The 25,859-nt window shown below is 48.7% G+C and overlaps 1 protein-coding gene across 1 annotated transcript in view; it reads left to right on the plus strand.

The window, feature by feature from the left end:
* Nucleotides 1-25,859, plus strand: part of ASIC2 (acid sensing ion channel subunit 2) — a 786,273-nt gene that overhangs the window by 726,759 nt on the left and 33,655 nt on the right. Inside the window, exon 3 of the mRNA XM_060256113.1 lies at nucleotides 252-379. Coding sequence (XP_060112096.1) covers nucleotides 252-379 — 128 coding nt within the window. The remainder of the gene's footprint in view (nucleotides 1-251; nucleotides 380-25,859) is intronic.

Here is a 25,859-nt window from a genome sequence, read left to right on the forward strand (position 1 = left end):
GTCAGTACTGCCCTCCTGTGTTGCTTAAAAGCACTCAGCTCTCCCTGTTGGTTGCCAAGGTAAAATATCCTTTGAAAAACTGAGCGATTGTATGCCAATGTGTTTGCCTTTTACCAGTTGACAAAATTTTGACTTTTGTTGGCACAGAATTATTATGGTTACTGTTCCAGCTTGCAGCATCTGTCCATGGATGAGCACTGAAACCACAAGAGACAGCCCAGCTGAGGAAACTTTTCTTGCTCTCTTGACAGATGAAACTACATTCGAAGCAGGAGTCAAAGTCCAGATCCACAGTCAGTCTGAGCCACCGTTTGTCCAAGAGTTAGGATTCGGAGTGGCACCCGGATTCCAGACTTTTGTGGCTACGCAAGAACAAAGGGTGAGTTCAGCCTCTTTCATGTATGCCAATCTGTTTGCCATTTTTGTTGTTGTTGTTCAGTCGCATAGTCGAGTCCGACTCTTTGCGACCCCATGGAAAAAGTCATGCTAGGCCCTCCTGTCTTCTACCATCCTCCAAAGCCTGTTCAAATTCGTGTTAGTTACATCAGTAATGCTGTCCAGCCATCTCATCTTTGCCATTTACCAATTGACAACATTTTGACTTTTGTTGACACAGAGAGCCAGTTTGGTGTAGTGGTTAAGAGTGCAGACTCTTATCTGGGAGAACCATGTTTGATTCCCCACTCCTCCTCTTGCAGCTGCTGGAATGGCCTTGGGTCAGCCATAGCTATCACAAGAGTTGTCCTTGAGGGCAGCTGCTGTAAGACCTCTCTCAGCCACACCTACCTCACAAAGTGTCTGTTGTGGGGAGAGAAGATAAAGGAAATTGTAAGCCGCTCTGAGTCTCTGATTCAGAGAGAAGGGCAGGGTATACATCTGCAGTCTTCTTCTTCTGCCATACACACCCTGAGTCGGATTCGACCAGCTTTTTCTGTGGTGGAAAAGAAAAACAGGGGTCCCTTTTTGACCACCAAATGAAGGTGCTGCTAGAGGTCATGGGGCCTGCATGAGCAAAAGCCACGCAGAACATGGGCTGTAATGAGGGCAACTGGATGAGATTGAATGAAAAAGCTGGCTGGATCCAGCCTACTGGGCTTTCTGTGTTGATTTCTTCTGAAGTCAGGAAGGGAAAAGTGGTGCCTTCCTTGTAAGTTCCTTGTGGGAACTCTGGACTTATTGAAAATAAAGGTGAGATGATGCCTTAAGTATGCACCAGGGCTTTTTTTGTAGCAGGAGCTCCTTTGCATATTAGGCCACAGACCCCTGATGTAGCCAATCCTCCTGGAGCTGACAGTAGGCCCTGTACTAAGAGCCCTGTAAGCTCTTAGAGGACTGGCTATGTCAGGGGTGTGTGGCCTAATATGCAAAGGAGCTCCTGCTACAAAAAAAGCCCTGTATGTAGCCATGCCAGATATATTTGCATGTACAATCCAATTGGTAAAAAAAAACCTTACAGTCCAATTGGTTAAAAAAATACCCCTCTTATATTAGAACACATTTCATTATATGCTTCAACCAGGATTTCTTCCATTCCTCATGCAAGTAATTCACAAAGTAATCAATCTCCAGTCCATTCAAAATACAAATTGTGAATGGATTGGAGATTGATAACTCTTCCACATGCGAATGTATCTGGTATGGGTATGAAATGGACATTTGTCAGAGACTGAATTATAAAATTTCATCTTTATTTATATAAACCATAGAGTGAATGAGTAAGTGGTGGTGAGGCTGTGTTTGTACATGGAGCTTCAGAGACCCAGTTTGGTGTAGTGGTTAAGGGTGTGGATTCTTATCTGGGAGAACCGGGTTTGATTCCCCACTCCTCCACTTGCAGCTGCTGGAATGGCCTTGGGTCAGCCAAAGCTCTCTTATCTGGGAGAACCGGGTTTGATTCCCCACTCCTTCACTTGCAGCTGCTGGAATGGCCTTGGGTCAGCTGTAGCTATCACAGGAGTTGTCCTTGAAAGGGCAGCTGCTCTGAGAGGTCTCCCAGCCGCACCCACCTCACAGGGTGTCTGTTGTGAGAGGAGAAGATATAGGAGATTGTAAGCCACTCTGAGCCTTAGCTTCAGAGAGAAGGGCAGGGGTATAAATCTGCAGTCTTCTTCTTTCTTTACCTTACGCAATCTGCGTGCCGAATGCTGACAGCCCTATCAGATGAGGCACAATCCACAGGGAGATTCTGCACTGTCTTAAAAGGGGTACCATACAGATTTTCTGCCTTAGGTGCCCAAATGTCACACTCCGCCCTGTGCATTAGAACCCTTGTTTGGCAGGACTGAAGTTAGTTTAAACTTGCCTTGTGACTATGAATTTGCGGTTGTCAGAGAGAGCAGTTGAACGACAAAAATCCAAATACACGGATCCTGAATGCAAGACCCAAAATAAACTGAGCCGTGCAAAACCGAATTTTGCATGTTCAGACCTGGCCCGCAGTGCATTTCGAATCGCCGGTGGGAAAATGGCACTTGGAGATTTTCAAGCTCAGTCTAGCAAAAGCAGCCTGCTCATGAAAACAGGTTCCTGCAAATCTGTTGTTTGGGGTATTCCCAGGACCACGCACAGCAGCCAGCTGGTCGTGCAGGCAGAGCCCTTCAGGCCAAAACATTTTAGCATCTGCTAATTAGATGCTGTGGGGATCATGTGGCTGCCTTCAGCCCGGATCTTTCTCCTACCCAGCTTTCTGGTAATGTCTAGTGGAGGGAAGTTCTGTGATGTCAGCACGTATCAGCCTTGGCCTACCTACCTCCTGCAAGCATCAGCTAATGAACGGGAGTAAGGGCCATGAAACTACGGAGCATAGTTGATGTCACAGGAAAGGAAAGGTCCCCTGTGCAAGCACCAGTTGTTTCCGACTCTGGGGTGACTTTGCTTTCACAATGTTTTCACGGCAGACTTTTTATGGGGTGGTTTGCCATTTTCTTCCCCAGGCTTTTACGCTTCCCCCCCAGCAAGCTGGGTACTCATTTTACCGACCTCAGAAGGATGGCAGGCTGAGTCAACCTTGGGCTGGCTGCCTGAATCCAGCTTCCGCCGGAATCAAACTCAGGTCATGAGCAGAGAGTTCAGACCACGGTACTGCTGTACTGCTGCTTTACCACTCTGCGCCACGTCACAGAGAGGGGGATAAATTGCTTGCCTGCAGTGAGCATCCCTATCCGAACTGGTGAGCACCTTTGTGCTTCTTGCAATTGACCTGCTCTTGAAGAAGAGCCAGCATGGTATAGTGGTTAGAGCATTGAGATGGGATCCGGGAGACTCAGGTTCAAATGTCCACTCTGCCCTAGAAGCCCACCAGTCACTCTTTCTAAGCCTAACCTACCTCACAGGGTTTATTGTGAGCACAAAATGGAGGAGGTGAAAAATGACATATTTCAGGGCTTTTTTTGTAGCAGGAACTCCTTTGCCTATTAGGCCACACGCCCCTGATGTAGCCAATCCTATAAGAGCTTACAGGGCTCTTCTTACAGGGCCTACTGTAAGCTCCAGGAGGATTGGCTACATCAGGGGTGGAATTCTAGCAGCAGCTCCTTTGCATATTAGGCCACACCCCTCTTATGTAGCCAATCCTCCAAGAGCTTACAGGGCTCTTCTTACAGGGCCTACTGTAAGCTCCAGGAGGATTGGCTACATCAGGGGTGTGTGGCCTAATAGGCAAAGGAGTTCCTGCTACAAAAAAAATGCCCTGACATATTTTAACCAATGCCAGATTGGCACGTGTATGAACGTGACTTCTTGCCAGACATCCATGCCTCTATCCTCTCTCCTTTGCACATGATCAAGCCATCCTAGTTAGAAACTCATTCTGTCTGTCTTGCACAGATGTGCTTTCACTGAGACTCATTTTCTTACCACAAACTGAGAACATCATCAGAGTTTAATCCAAGTTTAGAATCTTGGGGAGGGGGGTGTGCATCACCAGCAGACGGAATCGGTTTCAGACCAAGAGTCTCCATGTGAGAAGGAAGGGGGATGGAGAGTCACAATAGACTCATAGAATCACAGAGTGGGAAGGGGCCCTACAAGCCATCTAGTCCAACCCTGTGCTCAATGCAGGATCAGCCCTAGAGCATCCCTGACAGGTGTTTGTCCAGCTGCTGCGTAAAGACTGCCAGTGAGGAAGAGCTCACCACCTCCTAAGGTAACTGATTCCATCGTTGACTGTAAAAAAAGTTTTTCCTAATCTCCAGCAGGGTACTTTCCTGCCCTTAATTCAAACCCATTATTATGAGTCCTCTTGCTGCCAACTAGAACAGCTCCCTGCCCTCCCAGCCTTTCAAATGCTTCAAGAGAGCAATCATGTCCACCTTCCACCTCCTCTTCTCCAGACTGAACATTCTAAAGCCCCTCAGCCTTTCCTCATAGGGCAGCAGCAATCACCACACATCAGTTTAATGTTGCTTGAAAGGTGTTGTCTAATGCTCCTTGGAGGAAAGAACATAAGAGAAGCCATGTTGGATCAGGCCAATGGCCCATCCAGTCCAACACTCTGTCACACAGTGGCCAAAAAAAATTTATATATATATATATATATATATATATATATATATATATATATATATATATATACACACTGTGGCTTAAAGCCACTGATGGACCTCTGCTCCATATTTTTATCTAACCCCCTCTTGAAGCTGGCTATGCTTGTGGCCGCCACCACCTCCTGTGGCAGTGAATTCCACATGTTCCACATGTTCACCCTTTGGGTGAAGAAGTACTTCCTTTTATCCATTTTAACCTGTCTGCTCAGCAATTTCATCAAATGCCCACGAGTTCTTGTATTGTGAAAAAGGGAGAAAAGTACTTCTTTCTCCATCCCATGCATTATCTTATAAACCTCTATCATGTCACCCCGCAGTCGACATTTCTCCAAGCTAAAGAGTCCCAAGCGTTTCAACCTTTCTTCATAGGGAAAGTGTTCCAGCCCTTTAATCATTCTAGTTAGATAGATAGATAGATAGATAGATAGATGAATTTATTGTCATTGTTCTCAACAAAAAGAGAGCAACGAAATGAGGTGCTCTTCCACAAACATACCAACACATCAAACACACATATTCATAAACCATTTAAATAAAAACCATTTGCCCTTTTCTGGACTTTCTCCAATGCTATAATATCCTTTATATGTGACTTCCCCTTCTCCCATGTGGGCCTTTGCAAAACAAAGTGCCAACACAAGAGGAAGAGAGAAAACCCATCTCCCACCCTTCTCCACAGAAAGAAGAAGGGAGGATTCCTTCTACCCTTCCATGGGTCTTCTGCCAGGTGCCCAAATGCTCCCCTATTCCCTATACTCTCCTCACATACCACGGGATTCAGCGATCGGTCAGTGGAGACTGCAAACGAGGGCTTTTTTGTAGCAGGAACTCCTTTGCATATTAGGCCACACCTCCCTGATGTAGCCAATCCTCCAGCAGCTCCCTGTAAGAAGAACCCCGTAAGCCCTGCTGCAAACAACAGCTTGACCAGTGAGCCAAGTCAAAATCGTTGGCCCCTTTGGTTTCCCATCATTCATTGCTTTGACCAGACATTGCTGGGAATATGTGGGAGCGGAAATCTGGGTACCAGCAGCCACACATTAAGCCCCCTCCCCAAATCCCTGATAGTGCCTAAGTAGGCCTTGAAGCAGAAAGTCTTTCCCCCTAGGATAGAAATAATATAATTGCCAGCAGCCATTCACAGTGTGTCCTAAGCAGTGATACTTCTAAGCCCACTGACTTCAGTGGATTTAGATGGTTACAGCGGTATAAGATGGCGTTCTGGCTGCTGCCCAAGAATAGTATCCTAGAATCTGACTCTTGAGGCAAACTGTCTCCAACCAGCTAGCAGCTGGGCTAGCCCCCCTCACAGACACTTCTGTGCGCCCCAAGAAAAATTGCCCACAGCATCCTCTGAATCTCAGAGCCAGTGACTGTGAAGTCGATGCTAATTTCATCCTCAAACATTTGGATACGTGCAGGTCTCTGCTAATTACTTTCCCCGTCTATCCACATTTCCCCAAACACGCTTTTGAAATCGGCACCCTTTAACTGCTCGTCATCTTGCAGGTTTTCGTATTAAGAGTCTGGAAATGAGCGGGGAAGACAGAGAAGATCATCCCGCTTCCAATTAGGACCAATTACGTTAGACCGTTCAGCTGCTTGGCAGTGTGATTTCTTTCTCTCTTTGGGTTCAAGGAAGTTTGTTCAGCAACGGTCATGAAAATTGCATGGCTGCGAGACAAGGAAGGGGAGAAGGGGAGGGGATTGCAGGGCTGCTGGAGGAGCAGATCAAGGGTGGCTGGGGTGATCCGTGAAAGGCTTTGAACGGGAAAGCGAAGAGACAAGCTGCAGGACAACGGAGGACTGTACAAGGAAGGAGTGAGGACATCATGGACCAGGGGTGGCCAAACTTGCATAACATAAGAGCCACATAGAATAAATGTCAGATGTTTGAAAGCCGCAAGACATGAACATCAGATGTATGAGAGCTGGGAGGGAGGGAGGAAAGAAGAAGAAGATATTAGATTTATATCCCGCCCTGTACTCTGAATCTCGGAGACTGAGAGTGGCTTACAATCCCTATATCTTCTTCCCCCACAACAGACACCCTGTGAGGTGGGTGGGACTGAGAGGGCCCTCACAGCAGCTGCCCTTTCAAGGACAACTCTGTGAGAGCTATGGCTAACCCAAGGCCATTTCAGCAGCTGCAAGTGGAGGAGTGGGGAATCAAACCCGGTTCTCACAGATAAGAGTCCACGCGCTTAACCGCTACACCAAACTGGAAGGAAAGAAGGCAAATAGATTGGAGAGGGAGGAGAGGTGGAAAGAAAGCAACTTTAACTTTAAATGCTGCCATATGGCTTGGCTTGGAGAAGTGATTTAAAGAAACAGTTGCCTTCCCCAAGCCAGCTCAGTGTGGTGAGGCTTCAAGAGCCGCACAATGTGTGTGAAAGAGCCACATGTGGCTCCCGAGACGTAGTTTGGCTACCTCTGTCATGGAAGAACGAAGGGGAGTAGGAGGAAGGAGGCACCAAGAAAACCAGTAGTAAGATCAGGGCTTAGAGCAGAGGTCTCCGTCATGGTGCACATGGGCACCACAGTGCCTGCTGACCCCTTTTCTGGCACCTGTCAAGGTTGTTTGAGGAAGTGATTGAGGCCAGGTAGGGCTTTTGGCCCCACAAGGCTTCTGACTGACTACTGGAGATTTCATTGGCTGTGCAGTTTTTTTGGGTTTTTTTTTAAAAATGGTGCTTTTGCAGCAGCTGCCACTGGAGCTCAAGGATCTGCACTGTATTATTGAAGTTAAGCTGTGGCGATTGTGTTGTGGCTGGCTCCACCTTCTGCAGCAGCCATTTTGTTGCTGGGCCCAACATGCTGTTTCAAAATTCTAAATATGCCAACAGGCTGTATTCTAATGTATTTTTGTATTAGTATCTGAACAGAGTAGACTCCAGCTTGATTCTACAGGCAGATGTTGTTATTTTAACCCACTCTTTAGAGGAGACCAATGGAACATTGCAACAGAATCTAATTTATTACTCTTCACAGTTAAAAGACCTAACAACATTAACAGCAATCTCCAATTCTGACATTTTTTGCCTTTGCTGTTTTTCTGCCCAGTCAGCCCAAACTGACAATTACCAGACCCCAACTTGCTGTTCTTTAAATCTGTTTAAAGCATTTTCACTATTTTGCATACTAATTCACTGCCCATTCTCTATATATGTAGGACTGCTAATGCCATCCCATACGCCTGATGAAGTGTGCTTTTAACCAGGGCTTTTTTTTAGCAGGAACTAATTTGCATATTAGGTTTCACACACACACACCCCCGACATAGCCAGTCCTTCAAGAACTTACAGTAAGCCCTATAATAAGAGCCCTGTAAGCTCTTGGAGGATTGGCTACATCAGGGGTGTGTGGCCTAATATGCAAAGGAACCCCTGCTAGAATTCTATCTCTGGACCCTGTACGAAAAGCCCTGTAAGCTCTTGGAGGATTGGCTACATCAGGGGTGTGTTGCCTAATATGCAAAGGAGTTCCTGCTACAAAAAAGCCCTACTTTTAACACATTCTCAATAAAACTTGGTTGGACTCCAACTTTGCTCTTCAGTTCTGCATAGTTTGTGGAAGCCTTCCTGACCTCCTCAACCAAGCCATTCCATAAGGCGGGGACCCCAATGCAGAAGGCAGGGAGAAACAGTGAACACTAAACCTTTTAAAATCTGTGCTGTAAAACTGTCCTTGCCAAGGCGTTTTCCAATATGAGGCTTAAATTGCCTCTCAGGCTCTCTTGCGCTATGCAAGCGACAGTCAGTACACTACTTAGCAGAAGTTACACCCTGCTAAGTCCACTGAAGTCAGTGGGCTTCGAAGAGTGTAACTGGCCTTAGGATTGCACTGTAAGCAACGTTCCCTCTAAGCTGTGGAGTCTTGTAAGTAAATATTCTACTTTGTAAGCTGCTGGCATTAAAGTTGTGAGCCACTGCGTAGATTAGTTTGCTCTAGGGCCGTTTTTCTGCGCTGAGACAAAAATGTGTGAGCTGGAGGCTAAAAAGTTGTGAGCTAGCTCACACTAACTCAGCTTAGAGGGACACACTGACTGTGAGTGAACAAGATGGAGGCAGAGAGAGTGCAAGAGGGGTGTGTAAAATTTGGATGAGCGTTCTGACAAATACTGGCTTGAATCATATAGCGACAGGTAACCCCCCACCAAGTGGATCAAAAAATCTGGAAGGGTGGACCGCCCGTGGTTAGAGTATATCTTTCTGAAAACCTAGGGTGACCCCCGTGTCTGCGCAAAAATATCAAAGTGGTGGTGTGGGGAAGGGAGGGGTTAACAAATATTCCAAATGTAGGCAGCAATATCTGTACTTAATGCACTTGTGGAGACATTGCAAACAAAAATCAGGTGTAACCAGCTAAAACAAAAATGAGGAATTGGTTGAGGGAAGCAGGGGTGGAATTGTAGCAGGAGCTCCTTTGCATATTAGGCCACACACCCCTGATGTATCCAATCCTCCAAGAGCTTACAAAGCTCTTTTTGGTAAGCTCTTGAAGGATTGGCTACATCAGGGGGGTGTGTGTGGCCTAATATGCAAAGGAGCTCCTGCTAGAATTCCACCCTTGGAGGGAAGTTAAATGGGTTGGGTGAATGAGAAAGGACCAGTTGGGTGCATTGGGGAGGGGGAAGGAGGAGGAAGAAGAGGAAGAGATGGATTTATACCCCACCCTTCCCTTCCTTTCCCCACAATCTCCTTCCTTTCTTTCCCCACAACTGACACCCTGTGAGATAGGTGGGGCTGAGAGAGCTCTGATAGAACTGCTCTTGAGAGAACAACTCAGAGACTGACCCAAGGTCACCCAGCTGCTGCATGTGGGGGGGGGGATCAAACCTGGTTCTCCAAATTAGAGTCTGCCACTCTTAACCGTGACACCAAGCTGGCTCTCCAACTGGGAGGAGGAAAAACAGGCATTTGGGGCAAGTGGGGGGGGGGCAGATGCAGAAACAAAGGCGGGGGGGAGGAAGTGGGGGGCACAGGACAGGATTTCACTTCACTGCAATCCTTTGTGGGCCCTCCCTCTTGTAATATCCCCTTAGGAAATGAGCAACCTTGAAGCAAATATGTGTTTATTTAGTGACTTTATTTATGATCCTTCCTTCTTACTAAGCTTCAAAGCAGATCACAAAGTTTTTAAACAATGCAATAAAAATTGCAAGACGTACAGCAAACAAGGCAATAAAGCCAGATTGCAAAAAAAAAAAAATTAGAAAACGATGCAATTTAAAAAAAAACCATGTAAGGACGCGACTTACCATAAACAATGCAAAAGCTGGATTACAAAAATGAGAAAACAGTGCAGTAAAAACATGGTCGTGTGCAATCAACAGTGCCATAATAATACAACCCCGTTCCTTTCAGTGGGTACTCTGGCCATCTGAGCATATCATTTCCCCAAAGGACGCTGTTGCCAGAACAAAGGTTACTGACCCACGAGAAGATAGCCATGGCTGGCTGGCTGTCTTCAGCGCAGTTGGTCCTTATTCCTTGATAATGGAGGCGGAGAGGGGGACAAGAAGTTCTCCATGGGATCATCCCACGCATCGTATTCTTGTCTCACCCAGCCAGATGTTTCTGTCCACCACCTGCACAAACAAGCAGCGCGCAGCCTGTACCGCTTCCAGGACAAAAGCGCTGGGGAAACCCAGCAGAATTTGCAAGCGAATGCGCCAGGTGCCTGCCAGCTGGAGGGAGGGAAGCGGCTCAAAATCATATTCTCCGGAATCAATACACTGTGAATTGCGAACGCCATACCACCATGGAATGAACTGCTGGGGGTTGGAAGGCCTTTCTTCCGCCCAGCCCTGTTTTTAGCAGCCGCGGCAGGCATGCTAAGGAAGATGAAAAGGTTCCCTAGAACAGCCGTTTCTGCCAGCTCAGCCATAAAAAATCTAAGAGGTTTCAATTAAGCAACAGATTAGAGATGCAGTTGGGACGATATTGGGTGGGATGGCTGAAATGTGCCTCGGGGAGTCGTCCCGCAAAACTTTGGCACAGCATGGAGACCGTAAAAAGCCAAGAAGAAAGATGTAGGATGCCTGATTTCTAGAGGGAACAGGGATTGAGTTGTCCCATCAGATCCAGACGGCATTGCCAATTTAGACATTATGAAGTACACAATGTGAATGCACAGTCCCGATCCGGTGTAACGGTCAGATGTCACTTCCTTCGCACATAGTGACCAATTTTCATAGAATCATAGAGTTGGAAGGGACTTCCAGGGTCATCTAGTCCAAACCCCTGCACAATGCAGGAAACTCACAAACACCTCCCCCTACATTCACAGGATCTTCATTGCTGTCAGATGGCCATCTAGCCTCTGTTTAAAAACCTCCAAGGAAGGAGAGTCCACCACCTCCCGAGGAAGCCTGTTCCACTGAGGATCTGCTCTAACGGTCAGGAAGTTCTTCCTAATGTTGAGCCGGAAACTCTTTTGATTTAATTTCAACCCATTGGTTCTGGTCCTACCTTCTGGGGCCACAGAAAACACCATCCTCTAGATGACAGCCCTTCAAGTACCTGAAGATGGTGATCATATCACCTCTCAGCTGCCTCCTCTCCAGGCTAAACATGCCCAGCTCCTTCAACCTTTCTTCATAGGACTTGGTCTCCAGACCCCTCACCATCTTTGTCACCCTCCTCTGGACCCGTTCCAGCTTGTCTACATCCTTCTTAAAATGTGATGCACTAGGCTGGTTCCAGGTGGAGAGCCCTTTTGCTCCCAGCACTTCTCTCTGTTTTCGCACGAGTTGCCCCATAGCTGCGAGGTGGCATGCCACTTTCCCGTGGCAAGCAGAAACTGCTTATAAGAGGATCTTGCTTGCTGCAGGACAGAGGTGTGCCAACTCACAGCTCTGTGGCAGCTTGTGTAAAAACGGAGATAAGCTTTGGAGGCAAAAGGGCTCTCTGCCCGAAATAAGCCCTAGTCCGAAATCTGTCAGTGTCTCCTGTAGACCAAGATTGTACCATGTGTGGAGAAGAGGCATCAGTCTTCCCCCCTCCTCATGCCATTTTCCAAGCCTGAAACAGTTTTGGGAACAGTGTTTGGCCTGTGAGTGAAACCTACATAGATGGTTAGAGTTTCCAATCCCCAATGGGGGCAGGGGATCCCCCGGTTTGAAGGCCCTTCCCCCACTTCAGGGTCATCAGAAAGCTGGGGGCGGGGAGGGAACTGTCTGCCGGGCACTCCTTTATTACCTATGGAGACCGATTCCACATAGGGTATAATGGAAAATTGATCTGTGGATATCTGGGGCTCTGGGGGGGGGCTGTTTTTTTAAGTAGAAGCACCAAATTTGCAGCATAACATCCAGTGCCTCTACAAGTTTCATAAAGATTGGACCAGGGGGTCCAATTCTATGAGCCCCCAAAGAAAGTGCCCCTGTCCTTCATTATTTCAAATGGAGGGAAGTCGTGTAAAAGGTGTGAGCTCCCTTTAAATGTGATGGCCAGAACTCCCTTTGAAGTTCAATTATGCTTGTCACAACCTTCTGGCTCCACCCCCAAAGTGCTTGTCACAACCTTCTGGCTCTACCCCCAAAGTCTCCTGGCTCCACCCCCAAAGTCCCCACTATTTCTTGAATTGGACTTGGCAACCCTATAGCTGGTTGTTGCCTTGGGGGGGGGGGGGCTTGAAGAACTCACATCTGACTGTTACAAAGGACACAGCGTGGGGACCCCAGACCCGATCTGTGTACTCCAAAATATGTATGACTTGGCCCCTTAAAGAGGGAGTACTTCTAGGAAAAATTTGAGACGTTTGATAGGGAATCTGTTTCAGATTCCAGAGAACATCATGGTAGAGATGGCAGGGAAGGGTATCAAAGAGCAAAAATGAAACAAAGCCATATGAAATTGGGGTGGAGAGAAGGGGATTTAAATGGGATATGAGAGGATGCAAGACTTTCTTCCGTGCCAAACCTCTTCTCAACTGCATCTCCCTTCACCATTTTTTTGGAACCAGCTGATCAGTGTGAGAAGAACTGAGTGGCAGTTTCTCTAAGAAGGGTGGGGTAGGGTTCCGTGTTCAAACACTCCCCATGATAGCAGCCGTCACACTTGGAAAAAGCACGTTGTGGGGAAAAAAGCACAACTTCGCCTCCCTGACATTCTACCCATTTATATGTGCCAGAAGATATTTTGGGGTGAATAAACATTCAAATAAGGAGCCCCGTGGCACAGAGTGATAAAGCTGCAGTACTGCAGTACAAGCTCTCTGCTCATGACCTGAGTTTGATCCCGGCGAAAGCTGGGTTCAGGTACCTGGCTCAAGGTTGACTCAGCCTTCTATCTTTCCGAGGTCGGTAAAATGAGTACCCAGCTTGCAGGGGGGAAAGTGGCTCAGAATCCACTTTGACTGGGGAAGGCAACAGCAAACCACCCCGTAAAAAGTCATGAAAACGCCGTGATGTGACGTCACCGCAAAGTCGGAAACGACTGGTGCTTGCACAGGGGACTACCTTTACTTTAAACATTCAAATATACCTAGTACATTCTTACCGCAGCCCAACTCCAAGATTTTCTTGGGGCGGGGGGACATATATGTTTTTCCCTTTCCCATTTTATCCACACAAAAATCCTATGAAGTGGGGTGAGGCCAAAAAAATGCGACTGTCCTCAGAGCACCCAATGAGCGTCATGGAGGACTGGGTTTGAACTAGGGTTGCCAACCTCCAGGTATCACCTGGAGATCTTTCTTGCTATTACTGTTGATCTCCAGACTTTCAAGAGTCCTTGGAGGAAAATGGTTGCTCTGAAGGGTGGACTCTGTGTCATAATACATTCCTGAGGTCCCAGACTCCACCCACAAAATCTCCAGGTATTCTCCAACCCAGAACTGGCAGCCCTAATTTGAACCCAGGTCTCCAAGATTCTAGTCCAGGGGTGTTAAAATATGTGGCCCAAGGGCCGGATGAGGCCCTTGGAGGGTTCCTATCAGGCCCTCAAGCATCTGGCTGCCATCTGCTTCTTTCTCTCTCTCTTTCTTGCGTCCTTCTACATCACAGCTTGCTTTGCCGGACTTGCTCAATTACACAGGAGCTACAGAGCAAAGCCTCTATTTTCTCCATTGGCTGAGGCGTCTCCCTTGGAGAGGAAGAGCAGGGAGGGAAAGCTTGCTTTGCTGGCTAGGCTCTCTCAATCACACAGCGAAGCTACTGAGCCAGGCCTCTCTTTCTTCTATTGGCTGAGGTTCCTCACAGCAAGAATTGTCAGATATCAGAGACTGTTAAATAAACAAAATATTGCAAGCGTTGTAATGTTTCAAACGTATTTTATTTCAGGTTTCAATTTTGTTTTAATTTTGTTTGTGTCCTTTACAAAGTTTACTTCACCTACCCGGCATTACATTTTATGACACACATGGCCCAGCCTGACAAGGTCTCAATTATGTCATATCTGGCCTTCCTGAGCTTGACACCCCTGTCTCTAGTCTAACACTCTTGACCAGGGGTCCTCAAACTTTTTAAAAAGGGGGCCAGTTCACCGTCCCTCAGACTGTTGGAGGGCCGGACTGCCGTTACTGTACAAGGCCGCGGGCCGTCAGTTCTCCGTCTTCTGCATCTCTCTCCCTTCCCCACACCACACACCCCGGCCTGGGAACGCACCTCACCTCGGTATCACCTCACACTCTGTCTCCACCGCCTCAGCCCAGTGCCGGAAGTGTGCATTGCTAACGCGAGTTTAGGTCGAACGTCACTTCCGGCCTGATTTTGCCATAACCCGACGGGCCGCATAAACGTCCTCAGTGGGCCGCATCTGGCCCGCGGGCCGTAGTTTGAGGACCCCTGCTCTTGACCCTCACGCCACACTTGAGTGGTCTCTGCCTGCAACTGAGGTGGTTCCGTTCAGAACAATTTCCCTCCTCTGTTCTGGTGACTATATAAAGCAGCCTTTCCCCGGCCTGTGCCGTCGTGCCAATTTTGTGAATGTGCGATATTAAATTCCCCGAAGAGACGAAAGTGTGAAGAGAGGAAATTCAGAAGTACCATGTGTGCCTCTTCCCTTGGGAGATGGAGAAGGGAGGGGGAGGTGAACCACAGGACTCTGTTCCCAATTGCTGCAGCTGACGACAGCTCAAATGACACATGGAGGGGGGGAGGCATTGCGGGAAGGGATGCTTGTAAATGTCTCGCAAGCACAGAAGCGGTTCTTTTTCGGGTGGTCCCATTTGGTGCCTCTTAACGAGCGCTGGATTTCTGGCTGGTATTTTCGTCTCGAACAAAATCGCATCCTTCTGCTTAGCGGGGAGAGCGAGAGAAGAGGCAAACGGCTCCCGTCTGTGGTCCAAGCACGGTGAGGCGTGGGAGCCCTCGCTCCCTTCCCTAGTGCTGCCGGAGCTGAAGTTTGCACACATCTCGCAGGGATTGGCAAGTCTGTTTTAACAGGGGCCCTGTTTCCGATTGAACTGACGAGCCAGCAACCGTGACTGCCCCCGCTGTGTCATCCTCACCCAAGCCAAGACCGGGAGATTAGAAGGAGCTTCTGCATCACCTTCTCTCCAGTAGGAGCTGTGTTGGAGAGAAGCCCTCCACTTCAAGCACCTGCTCTCTCCCATTGATCTGTGTCTGTGTTTCTGTTAGGCTTGCCAATCTCCAGTCGGGGGCAGGGGATCCCGTGGTTTGGAGCCCTTCCCTTTGCTTCAGGGCCAGGCCCGGCGCTAGGGGTACCTGCACCCCAGGCCGAACCCCACTCCTCCGCCCCCCAGTGGTATAGCCAGTTTGGTGTAGTGGTTAAGTCTGCGGACTGTTATCTGGGAGAACCGGGTTTGATTCCCCACTCCTCCACTTGCAGCTGCTGAAATGGCCTTGGGTTAGCTATAGCTCTGGCAGAGGTTGTCCTTGAAAGGGCAGCTGCTGTGAGAGCCCTCTCCAGCCCCACCCACCTCACAGGGTGTCTGTTGTGGGGGAGGAAGATAAAGGCGATTGTGAGCCGCTCTGAGACTCTTCGGAGTGGAGGGCGGGATATAAATCCAATATCATTATCATCATCATCATAGCCGCGCACGCGAGCCCCAGTGACATCACTGATGATGTCACTGTGACCCACCACCGAGGCCTCCTGAGCCTTGGGAGGCCCCAGCATAGTCCGGAAGGCAGCAGGTGCACTCAGAGCCCGGCTTTGAGCACACTCACTGCCACACACCCCCAACTTCGCCAAGGCCTCCCAAAGTCCGGAAAGGCAGCAGGTGCGCTCAGAGCAGCAGAGTGGGGATTTGAACCTGCATCTCTCACAACTTAGTTCGACAAGCAGCCTCTACACCACGTGGTTTTGAGATGCCTCATAGAAAATCGAACAACATTGGAGTTCAGTGGCATCTTTAAGTCTAACAAAGTTTAATTCTGAGTATAAGCTTTTGTTGTGTGCGTCAACCTTATGAAACCTAGAATTAAGCTCCTATCAGGCCCCCGAGCAACTGGCTCTTGTCTGCTTCCTTCTCCCTCTTTCTTGCTTCCTTCTGCATCTCAGCTTGCTTTGCAAGGCTTACTCAATCGCACAGGAGCTACAGAGCAAAACTTCGATTTTCTCCATTGGTTGAGGCTCCTTCCCCTCCTGGTTCCCCGAGGAGAGGGGGAAAGAGCTGACCAGAGCTTCCTTTGCCCAGTTCCCTGGATTGTATGGGAGAAATACAAAGAAAGCACCTTTAAGACCAACAAGTGCTAATTTTTCAAGCATGTTTTAAGGGTTTAAAAAAAAATCTTTAGTCATGTTTGTCTGTGTCCTTTAAAAAGTTTATATCTCTGCTAAAAAAAGGTAAAGGTAGTTCGTTTTCGACTCTGGGGTGACGTTGCTTTTACAACGTTTTCACGGCAGACTTTTTACGAGGTGGTTTGCCATTGCCTTCCCCAGTCATCTACACTCCCCCCCCCCCCCAGCAAGCTGGCGACTCATTTTACCGACCTCGGAAGGATGGAAGACTGAGTCGACCTGGAGCCAGCTACCTGAACCAGCTTCCACTGGAATCGAACTCAGGTCATGAGCAGAGGGCTCCGACTGCAGTACTGCAGCTTTACCACTCTGCGCCACGGGGCTCTCAATCTCTCTGCTACCTAATCTTAAATAGGTACACGCATGGCCTGGCCCGACAAGGTCTCGTTTATGTCAAAACCATCCCTTGTAACAAAGGAGTTCGACACCCCTGTTCTACGTTCTACATCCCATGGTTTGCTGTTTATGACTTAGGCTGTAAAAACGGTAAAAAGTAAAAGAATCTGTTGAAAGGGCCTGTTCGGATGTTATGAAGTCCTCGTGCCCCGGTTTGTCCTGTCTGCAGATGTGTCCTTGGAGTTCCATGCTTGGAACTTAATTCCTGGGGGGGTGTGGGGAGGGGAGGGCTAACATGGATTGTGGGGAGTGGTGACTTGAATGTGAAATGACACCGAGGAGCTGCTATTCGCCCCATTGTGGGAATGTGTAGCCCATCAATACAATTCCTAGTATGGGGCATAGTGGCCATGAATCTGGAACTGTCGGCTAGGAAGTTCACAGTTCAAATCTTGCTGAAGCCTAACCCAGTTACCAAGTGCTGCCGGGCAAGCCTTGAGTACACCCAATACAGGGGAGGGCCCGTGGCTTAGTGGGTGGAGCCTCTCCTTGGCATGCAGAAGGTTGGGGGCTCAATCCCCAGCATCGCCAGCTTAAAAAAGAACTAGACCGATTTCCCACTAGCCTAATGCCACTCTCACGCTTCTCTTCTCTCTAGGTTTTCAGAAAGATATACTCTAACCATGGGCGGGCCACCCTGCCAGATTTTTTTATCCACTTGGTGGGGGGTCACCTGTCGCTATATGATTCAAGCCAGTATTTGTCAGAACGCTCATCTGAATTATACATGCCCCTCTTGCACTCTCTCCATCTTGTTTACTTAAGAGTGCAATCCTAAGGCCACTTACCAGTTTGGTGTAGTGGTTAAGTGTGCGGACTCTTATCTGGGAGAACCGGGTTTGATTCCCCACTCCTCCACTTGCACCGGCTAGCATGGCCTTGGGTCAGCCATAGCTCTGGCAGAGGTTGTCCTTGAAAGGGCAGCTGCAATGAGAGTCCTCTCCAGCCCCACCCACCTCACAGGGTGTCTGTTGTGGGGGAGGAAGGTAAAGGAGCTTGTGAGCCGCTCTGAGACTCTTCGGAGTGGAGGGCGGGATATAAATCCAATATCTTCATCTACCTCACAGGGTGTCTGTTGTGGGGGAGGAAGGGAAAGGAGATTGTGAGCCGCTCTGAGACTCTTCGGAGTGGAGGGTGGGATATAAATCCAATATCTTCATCTACCTCACAGGGTGTCTGTTGGGGGGGAAGAAGGTAAAGGAGCTTGTGAGCCGCTCTGAGACTCTTCAGAGTGGAGGGCGGGATATAAATCCAATATCTTCATCTACCTCACAGGGTGTCTGTTGTGGGGGAGGAAGGGAAAGGAGATTGTGAGCCGCTCTGAGACTCTTCGGAGTGGAGGGCGGGATATAAATCCAATATCTTCATCTACCTCACAGGGTGTCTGTTGTGGGGGAGGAAGGTAAAGGAGATTGTGAGCCGCTCTGAGACTCTTCGGAGTGGAGGGCGGGATATAAATCCAATATCTTCTTCTTCTTCTTACGCTCTTTGAAGCCCACTGACTTCAGTGGATTTAGCAGGGTGTAACTTCTGCTAAGGAGTGCACTAGCTGTCCCTTCCATAGCGCAGGAGAGTCTGAAAGGCAATATAAGCCTCATATTGGAAAACGCCTTGGCAAGGACAGTTTTACAGCACAGATTTTTAAAAGGTTTCGTATTCACTGTGACCCATTTCCCGCTAGCCTTACGCTGCTCTCACGTTCCTCTTCTCTGCGGGGCTTCTGTCGGATTTCATATTATCTGCCCCAGGGCTGCAACGAGCTTCACCTTTTTGGCACAGCAAACAGAAACTGGATCTTGTTTGCTGCACGGAAGAGGTGGAGCGAGTTGCAGGCTCGGGGCAGCTTGTGCAAAATCCGACAGAAGCCCCGCGGAGAAGAGGAGAGCGAGAGCGAGGTAAGGCCAGTGGAAAATCGGTCCTAGTTAGAAAGGGTTGCGAAAGACCTTTCTCTGCCTGAGACCCTTGGAGAGCTGCTGCCAGTTTGAGTAGACAACAGCGACCTTGATGGATCACTGATCTGATTCGGTATAAAGCGTCTTCGTGTGCTCATGTGATACAGAATGAATTTAAAGCACTGTCGGAAGGATTTCGGAGATGATGTGCGCGGACTCACTGCCATGCCATAGAGATGTAGGAATGATTCATTTTTATCGTTTCAGAATTGCCCTATCCTGTTTATGTCTAAGCTGTAGCCATCTGTCTTCCTCAAAAAGGCACGAGAGCCGTAAGAAACGGCGTGGCCCAATCTGGCCCACGGATCAGGGATTATGACTTGGCCTCGGGCAAGAGGTCTCCCCTGCCCAAGCCTTTGGCACTCTGAGAGAGCGGAGCACCTTTTCCTTCTAATGTCTCTTTTGGAGATACTTATTTAAAATGCTGCTAATAAAGACGTGGTCAGGTGATAACGCAGTTGCTCTAAGACATAGCAAAGGAGACCGTAGGACCCATTGATCAGACACAAAGGCAAAAGCAAAGTAATTACACAAGGAGGGGGGGAGGGGAGATGTGATTACTCTTTGCTACCAGCAGTCAACCAGCAGCAAAGGAAGGTTGCTTTTCTCCGAGATTTGAGGAGTAAAATTGAGCTGTGACCCTTCCTCCCTTTGGCCTTGACTTTGCAGTGATAACTATTTATACACACCCCTCCCCGCGGAATACTTATCTCACTAAAGGTAAAGCTCCAGTGCAAGCACCAGACGTTTCCAACCCATGGGGTGACGTCGCATCATGACGTTTTCACGGCAGACTTTTTACAGGGTGGTTTGCCACTGCCTTCCCCAGTCATCTACACTTCCCCCCCCCCCCAGCAAGCTGGGTACTCATTTTACCGACCTCGGAAGGATGGAAGGCTGAGTCAACCTTGAGCTGGCTGCCTGAACCTAGCTTCCACCAGGATCGAACTCAGGTCATGAGCAGAGACCTTGGACTGCAGTACTGCGGCTTTATCACTTTTCGCCACGGGACTCCTACCTATCTCACTACAATGCACAGCAGCCAAGAAGGTCAGAACGCCTGCTCCGGCTGCGCCACTGAGGATGTTCTCCGCAGCTGAGAACGAAACGTCTGGAAGAAAAACTTTCTCCAGTAGAACACGGCACTTGAGCCCGAAAGATTCTACAAACCCTAATATCTCACTACAGATGCTCATTTTCTGCCCCCAAATGTCCCCCCTCTGCCCTAGTCAGTCTGATTACAATATGCATTGTAGCTTTGAATCCTTCACAGGAATTCTTTACAATGACCCTCCCCCCCAGGATAAAAAGACTCAGATCTCCACTTCTGTTCTGCTCGTGTCAGATGAAGGGAGCTGTGGCTCTCAAAAGCTTACACCCTGAAACGCTTGTTGGTCTCGTACGTACTCCTGGACTCAAATCTAATGTATTTACCATTCAGGTGGGTGGCTGTGTTGGTCTGAAGCAGCAGCACAAAGTTCTTGAATTTTCCAGTGGCATCCGTAGGGCCAACCAAATTTTATTCAAGGTATAAGCTTTCATGAGTATGCACAATTCTACGTGCACACGAAGGCTTGTACCATGAATGAAACTTGTTGGTCTTAAAGGTGCCACCGGTTTCAAACTTTGTTTTATTTACTATTACAGTAGTTGAACCCAGATGGAATCATAAGGCCACCAGTGGGGGTTTATGATAGGAAGATGCTAATTTTCTGCCCCCGAGGGTTACAGCAGGAACCCTCAATGTCCTTCTGTCGCAGGCAGTAGGCAAAACTTTCTCTTAAGCAGGCCACTGAGCTAATAAGAGTCATCTTTGTGTGGTTGGTACATGGATGCAAGGGGGGAAAAGGTGGACCAAGGAGTAAGAGGAGCGGTCTGTTTTGTGGGGGGTCTGGCAGACACCAGACAATGGAATCTGGGAGCATGCAATAGGCTTGTAACCCTGGAAGGTCAAGATGACGTGTTGGAAACATAGAGCTGGAAGTGGCTTCAAGGGTCATCTAGTCTAACCTGCACACCGCAGGGAATTAAGAACATAAAAGAAGCCATGTTGGATCAGGCCAATGGCCCTTCTAGTCCAACACTCTGTGTCGCACAGTGGCCAAAAAAACCCAGGTGCCATCAGGAAGTCCATCAGTGGGGCCAGGACACTAGAAGCCCTTCCACTGTGCCCCCCCCCACAAGCACCAAGAATACAGAGCATCACTGCCCCAAACAGAGAGTTCCAACAATAAGCTGTGGCTAATAGCCACTGATAGACCTCTGCTCCAGATGTTGATCCAATCCCTTCTTGAAGCTGTCTATGCTTGTAGCTGACACCACTTCCTGTAGCAGTGAATTCCATGTGTTAATTGTCCTTTGGGTGAAGAATTCACAACTACCCTCCATCTTTTCTCCCAGTGACCCCCACCCAATGCCCAGAGAAAGGCAAAACAAACCCCTTCAGGATCCCTGGCCAGTCTGTCTGGGAGGAAGATTCCTTCCTGACCACAAAGGGCAAATGGGATTACCCTGGACATATAAAAAAAGGCCACAAGAGGAGAGCACTGGCTCATCTCCTCCTCCCTTCCCTCTCTCAATCTGCCAGATCCACAGAATTGGCATTTTTGTCAAATGGCCATCTAGCCTCTGTTTGAAAACCTCCAAAGGAGAGCCCACCACCTCCCGAGGAAGCCTGTTCCACTGAGGAACCACACCAACTGTCAGAAAGAAGACCGTAGATTTATACCCCACCCTTCTCTCTGAATCAGTCTCAGAGCAGCTTAAAGGTAAGGGTAGTCTCATGTGCAAGCACCAGTCGTTTTGAACTCTGGAGTGACGTTGCTTTCACGTTTTCACGGCAGACTTTTTATGGGGTGGTTTGCCATTGCCTTCCCCAGTCATCTACACTTTCCCCCCAGCAAGCTGGGTACTCATTTTACCGACCTCGTAAGGATGGAAGGCTGAGTGAACCTGGAGCCAGCTACCTGAACCAGCTTTCACTGGGATCGAACTCTGGTTGTGAGCAGAGAGCTCCAACTGCAGTACTGCAGCTTTACCACTCTGTGCCACGGGGCCCACTTTCAGAGCAGCTTACAATCTCCTTTATCTTCATCCCCTGCAACAGACACCCTGTAAGGTGGGTGGGGCTGAGAGAGCTCTCCCAGAAGCTGCCCTTTCAAGGACAGCTTTGCCAGAGCTATGGCTGACCTAAGGGCATTCCAGCAGCTGCAAGTGGAGAAGTGGGGAATCAAACCTGATCCTCCCGAATAAGGGTCCACACACTTAATCACTACACCAAACTGGCTCTCTTGTTTAGCCCAAATCTCTTTTGATTTAATTTCAGTCCATTGGTTCTGGTCCAACCTTCTGGAGCAACAGAAAACAACTCCACTCTGTCCTCTGTAAGCACATATCTGAACACATCCAGGAAAATTAACTGTAACACAGACTTGCCAATAAATCTAAATGTGATAAATTGCTGGTGTGATGCAACAGTTAGAAGAAGACTGTAGATTTATACCCAACCCTTCTCTCTGAATCAGAGACTCAGAGTGGCTTACAATCTCCTATATCATCCCACCCCCACAACAGACACCCTGTGAGATGGGTGAGGTTGAGAGGGCTCTCACAGCAGCTGCCCTTTCAAGGAAAACTCTTGCGAAAGCCATGGCTAACTCAAGGTCATTCCAACAGCTGCACGTGAAATTAAAGCAGGGGTGTCAAACATGCGACCCAGGGGCCAAATTAGGCCCCCGAAAGGTTCCCGTCAGGCCCCCGAGCAACTGGCTGTCATCTGCTTTCTTCTTCCTCTCTCTTGCTTCCTTCTGCATAACAGCTTGCTTTGCAAGGCTTGCTCAACTGCACAGGAGTTACAGAGCAAAGCCTCTGTTTTCTCCATTGGCTGAGGCTCCTCCCTTGAGGAGGAAGGGAGGAGCAATAGCTTGCTTTGCCAGGCTCTCCCAGTCACACAGCAGAGCTACTGAGCCAAGCCTCTCTTCCTTCTATTGGCTGAGGCTCTTCCCCTCCTGGTCCCTTGGGGAAGGAAAGAGCCAGAGCTTCCTTTGCCCAGTTCCCTGGACTGCATGGGAGAGATACAAAGAAAGCACCTTTAAGACAAATGTTTAAAGTTTTAAAAAAAGAAAATATTTAATTGTTTTGTCTGTGTCCTTTATAAAGTTTATATCTCTGCTACCTACGGTAATCTTAAATAGGTACACACATGACCCGGCCTGACAAGGTCTCATTTATGTCAGATCCGGCCCTCATAACAAATGCGTTCGACATCCCTGAGTTAGAATGTCGGACTAGTATCTGACAAACCCAGGCTCAAATCTCCACTCTGTCAAGAACCTTGCTGGGTGACCTTGGGCCCATTGCACTCTTTGTCAGCCTAGCCTACTCCACAGGGTTGTTGTGAGGATAAAAGAGTGATGGAGAACCAAGTACATCAACCTGAGCTCTTTGGAGGATGAATAGAGTGAGATGTATTGAAGTGACAGACATTGCTGGTCTCCAGGGATTTCTTTCCTGGTCTGCAGAAACCTATGATAGTTGCACATGGTTAAGCGTAATGAGAATTCAGTCGCAAGTCTGCATTCCAAGTGAGGGGAGGGACTGTGGCTCAGAGCATCTGCTTGGTAAGCAGAAGGTCCCAGGTTCAATCCCTGGCATCTCCAAAAAAAGGGTCCAGGCAAATAGGTGCGAAAAACCTCAGCTTGAGACCCTGGAGAGCCGCTGCCAGTCTGAGAAGACAATACTGACTTTGATGGACCAAAGGTCTGATTCAGTATAAGGCAGCTTCATATGTTCATATGTGAGCAAGCACAGGCCTGTTGTGATATGCTGGTGGTCCCATGGACATTCTGGGCCACTGAACTGCATTAAAGCTTACTAGCTATCACAGTTAGAAAACCTGGCTGGGTCACCCTGACCTAGATAGTCCAGGCAAGCCTGATCTCATCAGATCTCAGAAGCCAAGAAAGGCCAGTACTTGGAAGGGAGACATCCAAGGAATACTCGGAGCGGGAGGCAGAGGCAGGCCATACCAAGCCATCTTTCTGAAACATCCTCCATACCCAACAAGGGTCACCAGAAGTCACCACGACTTCCAGGCATGCTGCACACACACATAGACACACAAAGTACAAAAAAAATCCCCCAAAAGAAAATCTAGCTGCTGGGACAGACCTAGGGCACACAGCACCCTAGGCAAGCCCACCACCTTCCTCCGCAGTGCTGTGGGGTTCCCCCCCCGGAAGGGAGGTGAAGCAAAGCCAGCAGGCCAGCACACAAGCTCTCTGTGGCACTTAAAGAGAGCGCTGCATGCCGGGAGCTGACCAGGTGCCCTCCCTACCCTACTTCACCACACGTGACCCCCCCTGGGGGGGCAGAAGGGTGCGGGCGGTGGGACACACTGCCACCATGGAGGAGGGCAGCAGGTGGCAGCCAGGGCATTTGCCTAGGGCACCAGGAGGGGGAGAGAGCCCAATTCAACGTCCCCTTGGCCTAATTTGCCTAGTGACAGGGCCATCTCTGTCTAACTGGGCTCACGTCCCTACTTGCCGTAATGCTTATTGGACTACCTTGAGAACATCATTCCTTCTCTGCCTAACTTGCCTCACAGAGTTAATTAGGAGCAGGGCTTTTTTGTAGCAGGAACTCCTTTGCATATTAGGCCACACACCCTGATGTAGCCAATCCTCCAAGAGCTTACAGGGCTCTTTGTACAGGGTCCAGAGATAGAATTCTAGCAGGGGCTCCTTTGCATATTAGGCCACACACCCTGATGTAGCCAATCCTCCAAGAGCTTACAGGGCTCTTTGTACAGGACCTACTGTAAGCTCCAGGGGAATTGGCTACATCAGGGGTAGGTGTGGCCAAAAATGCAAAGGAATTCCTGCTACAAAAAAAGCATAAATGGAAGAAGAGGAGAATTATGTGTGGCACCACCCTGAACTCCCTAGCAAAGAAGCAGGATAAAAATGGACTCGAAAAATGAATAATAAATACATCTCTTCTAATATTTCAGATGTCTGAAAAAGTCAGTAGTGACTCATGACAGGTTATCCCCTGCCACATATTTTGTTAGTCTTTAAGATGTCAGTAGTCTCTTGCTCTTTTTCTGCTGCTACAGACAGACTAACACAGTGAGTTTGGTGTAGTGGTTAAATGCCAGTTTGGTGTAGTGGTTAAGTGCATGGATTCTTATATGTGATAACCGGGTTTGATTCCCCACTCCTCTGCATGCACCTGCTGGTGTGACCTCAGGTCAGCCACAAGTTCTCTCAAGGCTGTTCTGCTCAAGAGCAATTCTCTCAGAGCTCTCTCAGCCCCACCTACCTCACAGGGTGTTTGTTGTGAGGAGGGGAACGAGATTGTAAGCCGCTCTGAGACTCCTTTGGCTAGCAAAGGGCGGGGTATAAATCCAATCTCCTCCTCCTCCTCTTCTTTTCCCCATCTTGTTTGACTCCACCTTTTTCAACCTTTAGAATCTTTGAGCTGCTGATTCCAGCCTGCCCAAGCCCCTACCAGAATCCCTGCCCCCTAAATTTCCCCAGACTTGTTGAAGGGCGACATGTCCAGAAGTTTTGGCTAAGCTGTGGTCTGTGTAAATTTCAGCCACAAAAAGGCTACGATGACATCCACATGGATCCCTGCAAATGGCAAAAGGTACAGAGTATAAGGGTTGGCTAGGCCTGGCATAAATGCAAGGAGCCTGGGCCTTGCTTGGCCGGTAGAGCTGAACTTTGTGCCTGTTGCCTCTCAAGCACGGTCTCTGTCAACTGCCGCCCAGGACTGTAAGCTGGAAAAGGGGCGTTCCAAGCCTAGAATCGGAGCGTTTCTGTGAGAGCCGTGCAAATTTCCCCACCTCTGTCACTCATGGCACATCCGAAGAGGGGGCAATCAAGCATTCAGGTTGTGCTTTTCCCGCAGACTTCAGGGGCCGACTTGGAAGGGACGTGGCTCAAAGCCAAGGCCAGCTAAGCGGGAGAAGCGCTGAGGCTGAATGTGTGATCATTCCATCATTTCCGATCCCGTCACCTACACAGCTCCATACGGCAATTGGAATAACTGAAAAGATTGTTTGAAAGCGGCGCTGAAGCAGACGCCGAGGTCATCGGAGATGACGATTATTTATTCTCTCTTATTATCCCATCTGTAACATATGGGTGTCGCTCCCTACTCCAGATGACTAAACGGCAGCAGATGCCGGGTTATTATCTTGCTGGAGGAACGCAAATGAGGCATGGAGGCCCTCTGATGGTACTTTGTCA

This window comes from Heteronotia binoei, chromosome 15 (genome assembly GCF_032191835.1).
Source record: "Heteronotia binoei isolate CCM8104 ecotype False Entrance Well chromosome 15, APGP_CSIRO_Hbin_v1, whole genome shotgun sequence".
NCBI lineage: Eukaryota > Metazoa > Chordata > Lepidosauria > Squamata > Gekkonidae > Heteronotia > Heteronotia binoei.